The sequence below is a fragment of the Nymphalis io genome, chromosome 15 (genome assembly GCF_905147045.1).
Source record: "Nymphalis io chromosome 15, ilAglIoxx1.1, whole genome shotgun sequence".
Taxonomy (NCBI): domain Eukaryota; kingdom Metazoa; phylum Arthropoda; class Insecta; order Lepidoptera; family Nymphalidae; genus Nymphalis; species Nymphalis io.
In genome coordinates, this window is record NC_065902.1 from 12,513,702 (window position 1) to 12,520,292 (window position 6,591).

At 37.9% G+C, this 6,591-nt stretch overlaps 1 protein-coding gene across 1 annotated transcript; it reads left to right on the plus strand.

Annotated features, from left to right (window-relative positions):
• The first annotated feature begins 421 nt into the window (after positions 1-421).
• LOC126773956 (coiled-coil domain-containing protein 1-like) lies at positions 422-6,310 on the plus strand. The gene is made up of 3 exons (XM_050495217.1): positions 422-455; positions 667-1,247; positions 6,233-6,310. Exons 1-3 carry the CDS (start codon positions 422-424, stop codon positions 6,308-6,310), a joined length of 693 nt encoding a protein of 230 aa, XP_050351174.1.
• The last annotated feature ends 281 nt before the right edge of the window (positions 6,311-6,591 follow it).

Here is a 6,591-nt window from a genome sequence, read left to right on the forward strand (position 1 = left end):
ATTATTTTCAGTTGTTATACTTCTCAAACAATAAAACCTAGGTATGTTATAAATTCATCTATTTATTGATTATCTTTATTGCACACAATTTATAAACATTATACAAAAGAACAGGTAGATTATAAAATATGCAAAGGTTGTTATCACTTACGGTATAATATCTTCCAGACGACCTCTATAAAAAGAAAGCTATGTTTTAAGTTTAATTATTATGTAAATGTAATATAGTAAGCCGAATTATATTATATTTATATTATTGTCTTTCACCTTTATACAGTTACGCGAAAAATAAAACGCGTCCCAGCACTATATAAATTATAATAACCCCCTCCATTAAGTGGACTTGTATAGAACACAAACAGAGTCAATTTTATTGGACGTCAAGTGTACTAGCGTTTAAAAATTCTAGTACGGTACGTGTATGGGTTGTTCTAAAAATGTCATTGAAAAAGAGGGTTGTAATGTAGTATAGGAGTTTGACTTATACTTTGAGTGAAACTCCCTTACGTTTCGTTACCGAAGAATTTTAGTTTTGTTGTTTATCGATATCAACACATAGTTAGAGCAGTAGTAACACATAACCTATTGTGATTTCATACTCTCTTGACACGATGCTCGTACTTGACAAAAGATATTACGACGATGATGAATATGACTTTGAATAAGATGAAGATGTCGATGACATTGACATTGACTATTACGCTGTCGATGTCAATATCGATGTTGACATAGACTATTATGCTGACGATGACGATGACGATGTCGATGACATTGACATTGATTATTATACTGTCGATATCCATGCCGACGTTGACATTGACTATAACGATGACGATGACGATGTCGATGACATTGACATTGACTATGACTATTATAATGTCGATTTCCATGTCGACGTTGACATTGACTATTACGCTGTCGATGACATTGACATTGACTATTATAACGTCGATTTCCATGTCGACGTTGACATTGACTATTACGATGACGATGACGATGTCGATGACGTTGACATTGACTATTATAATGTCGATTTCCATATCGACGTTGACATTGACTATTATGCTGTCGATGACATTGACATTGACTATTATAATGTCGATTTCCATGTCGACGTTGACATTGACTATTACGCTGTCGATGACGTTGACATTGACTATTATAATGTCGATTCCCATGTCGACGTTGACATTGACTATTACGATGACGATAACGATGTCGATGACATTGACATTGACTACTGCGCTGTAAGTTACAAAGGAAAGCGAGTTTCAATTAATATTTATCCGGTTCTCAATATGAACTTTAATAACGCTAAGCCGGAGAAATGTTATGTTTATATAGTATGTATGTATGTATTATTTGTGTGTTGAAAACGTTTCAATTAGAACTTGGTGAAATTAATCGTTTTATCTTAACTAGTTACGAGATCTTTCGTTCCGTGTTATTGTATATTTGGTAAGTTGACCTTTCGTTATTGACGGATTTGTAAGTAATCAGTAAACTTGACAATCCGATTTGGTTGAAATAAAAACCAAATCTAACTAAATCTTAGCTTGATATAATATTTGTATGATAAAATACTTAAAGATTACATGACAATAATGTTAATTTTTATATCAAATATAATAAATTATCTTTAGTATTATTAAACATATAATTACTCATAATTTTTACTGTCATTACTAAACATCACTTCTGATATTTTATAATCGTGGATCTGTTGTGGTTTCAAGTTTGTACTTACAGAATAAATAATACTTTAATCCCGATTGATAACAATTTCACTTAAATCGATAAAATAATTAAAAAAATATATTTCTTTTATATTTTATTGAGACCTTGTGTGTGTGTGTATGTGAATAGAAAATTGAATTGCTATAGAGTAAATATATCTACATTTAAAAATCTACGATTCTTTTTCAAATTTGTGGCCAAATTTCTGGTAATGTAGATTATTTTTTTTTATTTTTATTTTTTTTTTATATTCGCCGGGGGGGCAAATGACTCTACTCCACCTGATGGTAAGTGGTAGTAGAGTCCAAACGCGACGACGGCCAGTACAGACGGGAAAAACGTTCTGCACTAGCCGCCTTCGCCTTGCCGGCCCGCAAGATGCCTCTTCACGCCTCGTTTGAAGGAACCCGGGTTGTAAGAGGAGGGGAACACGTGAGCTGGTAAGGAATTCCATTTTTTGGAAGTGCGACAAAGAAAGGAGTTGCCAAATTTCTTTGTTCGCGATGGAATTGATGTCACAGTCAGGCGGTGACATCGAGAACCAGCTCGCGTGGACTTAAGAAGGAAGGGGGAAGCAGGAAGTAGAGAGAATAATTCCTCAGAGCACTCGCCGTGATACAGTCGATAGAAAGCGCTCAGTGCTGCTATCTCACGACGCAATTGTAAATGAATTGGTTCAAGGGTGTTTGTGACCTTTACGCCGCCAATAATGCGTACGGCACGTCGCTGCAACCGGTCCAAGGCCTCCAGTAGGTACTTAGCGGAGCCATCCCAAAGGTGCGAGCAATATTCCACGCAAGACCGTACCTGTGTTTTGTACAGCAGGCACAGTTGTTGTGGCGTGAAAAAACGCCGCACCTTGTTCAGAACTCCGAGTTTCCGTGAAGCTGTTTTTATAACAGCCTCGATGTAATCCCTTGGACTAAGGTCGCAGCGAACGTCAATCCCCAGCATGGCGATTTTACTTTGTATCACCAGCGGAGTACCACAGAGGGAGGGAAGAGGGGAAAATGCTGACTTTTTCGCTGTGAGAGCGCATACCTGTGTTTTCTTGGCATTAAACTCAACAAGATTATCAGAGCCCCATTTGGCGACGAGCTCTAATGTCCTATCGAGTTCAATGACAAGATCCTTCCGCCTCTCCTCAATTTCCGCTCGCCCAGCCACTGCGCGTCCGTGGTATCCACCATGCACTGTACTATCGTCTGCATAGCAATGTATGTTCCCAAGAGAGAGCATATCATTGATATGCAAAAGAAAGAGTGACGGAGATAGCACAGAGCCCTGGGGGACCCCAGCATTCACTACATAGAATTGTGAAGCGCAACCATCAACTAAAACATGAAGGCTACGCTTGTGTAGAAAGCTGGCAATCCAGGTGCATAGCTGAGCAGGCAGACCATATGCCGGCAGCGTGGAGAGAAGACTTCTGTACCAGACCCTGTCGAAAGCCTTGGAGATATCGAGGCTGACAGCCAACGATTCTCCATACTTGTCGATAGCTTCACCCCAGAGGTGTGTTACGTACGCTAGAAGATCACCTGTGGACCATTTTGGTCGAAACCCGTACTGACGATCATTAATTAGACAGTGATCTTCTAGGTAATGGATCAGTTGGTTGTTTAAAATCCGTTCCATCACCTTACAAAGTACTGAGGTGATAGCTATTGGCCGATAATTTGCCGGGTCAGACCGATCCCCTTTTTTGGGAACCGCTTGCACATTAGCTCTTCTCCAAGCATCATACGTCCCGCACATCCGGCACAGGAAACAGCTCCGCTGCGCACTTCTTCAGCACTATGGCTGGTATTCCATCGGGACCGCTAGCTTTCCGTACATCAAGTGATTGCAGCTCCGCACGCACATCACGTTGCCTGATTTTGATGTCAGGCATCGTATGGCCACATGAAAATGTTGTAGGTGGCAGCGCACTACAATCATCGATGACGGAATTATCGGCAAAGAGCTTAGCCAGGAGAGCTTGCTCTTGCGGACTATGAGCTAGCGATCCGTCCGGATTTCTGAGCGGTGGCAGCGAAGGTTGGCAGAAATTGTTTTGCACAGACTTGGTCAGACGCCAGAAGCTACGGGAGCCCCTAGGATACGAAACAAGGTCACGACCAATCTGTACAATGCGCTGTGCATCCGCTCTCATGTATGCCTTTCTACAGGACTTGGAATTCTTATTGTAGTTTGCAATAAATAAAATATATGTCACCTGCTTAGATGATACAGCATCGGTACATTCAGGTATTTCTGGCCGTTTGCATTTTACACCGTGGCACAGGAGCCGAATAATTAGTTATTAGTTACGCTGTCCTTAAATAAGAAACTGAAGAAAAATATACTAAGTAAGCCTGTATATAGTGTCAGATAAAAAAGGCCACGTGTGTATCCTTTTCTTTAAAATGGAGCGGAGGCCTTCCCATTCTTGGAACTTTTTATCAAGATCCCAAATCACGAAAGGCGAAACATCTCAAGCGACCCGTCAACGCGTTATGTGCCAACTTAATTGCCAACTCGTCTGGAAACTTGCTGCGAATGAATAATCCGTAAATTTATGTTGTGTCGAGTTAACTGTCATTACTCATAATTTGTTTGTATAATACAAAAGGTCAACATTAACTCCGTTAGGGTCATGAATAACTTATGTATGTAATACAAACAAACGATAAGTAAGACAAACGATAATTTAATATATTAAACTAAACTATAGTTCTAATATAATCTGCGACAATCATTGTATAAGCGAAAAGTAATAAGATCCTCCAGACCGATTTCGGCCACGGTGGCCAATCTCAAGAGAGATTAGCCAACTGCGCAGGAGATATTATAGTACACAAGTGTGTGCGCAAACACGGGTGCACTCTCTTTTCCCTCACTCTCATAATTCGATGGGACGACAATCCAACATGACCGGAAAGAGTTCAGATGCAGGACCAATGGCTTTACGTGCTTTTCGAGGCACGGAGTGTACACACTTCTAACTTCCAGACTCCGGGATGCTACTGAGAATTTTTTGACAGAATATCCCAGTAACTTTTTATTGGCCAGACCTGGGAAATGACCTCCGGCGTGAAAAGCACCAACCTACCAACTACACCAAACAGCCCGTCAAAATGTCTGCAATATGTGTTAATGTCAATTTTTTTTTTTCTAAGACACGGGAGTAATAATACAGTCAACTTCCACACATCGTGCCGCTACCGAGAATTTCTTAACAAAAAAACTCAGTAACTATTTATTCATTTTATTGTTAAGTAATTTTATATTTGAACCTGTCCCAACTTCGTACGTGTATATTTCATAAATAAGTATTTATTCCCTTCCCCCGCCCCCTGTTTAAGGTTAAAATCAGTAACAGTCTGTGAATGACCCACTGCTGGGCTAAGGCCTCCTCTCCCTTTTTGAGGAGAAGGATTTGGAGCTTATTAAGGTCAAAATATCAAAAAAAATATGGATGCTTACGTTATATATATAACCAAATATATTCCAAATTTAACCTTTAAGACTCACGCAAAATATAATACATATTGTGCGTTGATAATCATCAGTCAGAATAAACGATTTTATAAGCATAGATGAAAATTTTAGTAATAATAACAGAATATCAGAAGCGTATAGTGCTACACAACTCCTGTCAAGTTCCAAGACATCCAATTAAAACCAGAACCAACTGAGACAACATTCGTTCAATCTCTAATTCAGATCCAATTTTAGTCCTCGGACATCTTGTATTGGATCTCGCCTAAGCTTAACTAGTTTAGTACACAATAAGCAAAGATGGCGTCTAAGCCAAATTAACTTAGTATGAATTGGAAACATTTCTTAGTTTTGGAATAAAATAGGACAAGTGTTTTAAAGTATTTATTTTTTTATTATATTGTTTACCCAATTTTACCGAATTTTTAACGGAAAATTTTCATGCAAATCCGCTATTAAATGTTTAAAGTTTCTTGTACGGATAGGGCTTGTTGTGATGGGAATATAGCTAAGATAAAAATGCTTTATTAATCCGTCTCATTAATAAATTATTTATATCAATTATATATTTAAGTAGAAAATTTCTAATAAAAATTTAAGATTCTACCTGTTATTGTTTTAGCAGTTGGGTTGGGACCTGCCCTTTTATCGTACGTCTACGTAGATATAAAAAATCTCAAACAATAGACTTTTATATTCGTCCTTAAGCTCAACGACAAAAGTAAAACACTTACCTCCTTAAAATATTTGTATCAATATATATACATATATACTACATATTTATGTTAAGTCTCATAAGCTATTGCAAATCATACTAGTGTAGCAAAAGTAATTAAAATGTTATATTAAAACTCCCATGTGTGTATTTGATAACATACAGACGTATGCCCCGCAAATTACGCTGCGCCCCAAGGGCTTGAATAGCTCAAACAAATTATGTTCACGTGCTTCTGGGGCTTAGGAGTCACTGGAAGTGCTTTGGTAAAACTTCGTTAATTAATCTTGTTAATAGAGGATACCTCTATATAGAGATAGTTGGAAAGCACTTGTTTATGATGGAATCATTGCTATGTTGCAAGATGAACTTTGAGTAGAATACGATGGAACTCGGGATAAGCTAACGACTCTTAATATTATAAGTCAAGCGCAATTATGACTGAATATGACAATAATATACAATTTAGTGAAACACACGATAAATAATTCAACATCTAAATCAATAAAACTTCAAAGGAGTTTGTATTTCTTTCTTCTTCCTTAAAAATGTTTTATGTTATAAGTACATATATAAAACAAAGCTTTTCCATTTGAACTGCCAGACAGTCCTGACTTCGAACCGCTGATTGGTATAATAAAATGTTTTTCTGTTGA

Bases quoted from the DNA above. Each gene is read 5' to 3' on its own strand.
- LOC126773956 (XM_050495217.1), top strand. From the start codon at position 422: ATGGGTTGTTCTAAAAATGTCATTGAAAAAGAGG. The intron at 456-666 runs GTTGTAATGTAG...ACTTTGAATAAG, and splicing joins AAATGTCATTGAAAAAGAGG to ATGAAGATGTCGATGACATT. The intron at 1,248-6,232 runs GTAAGTTACAAA...TCTTGTTAATAG, and splicing joins TTGACATTGACTACTGCGCT to AGGATACCTCTATATAGAGA.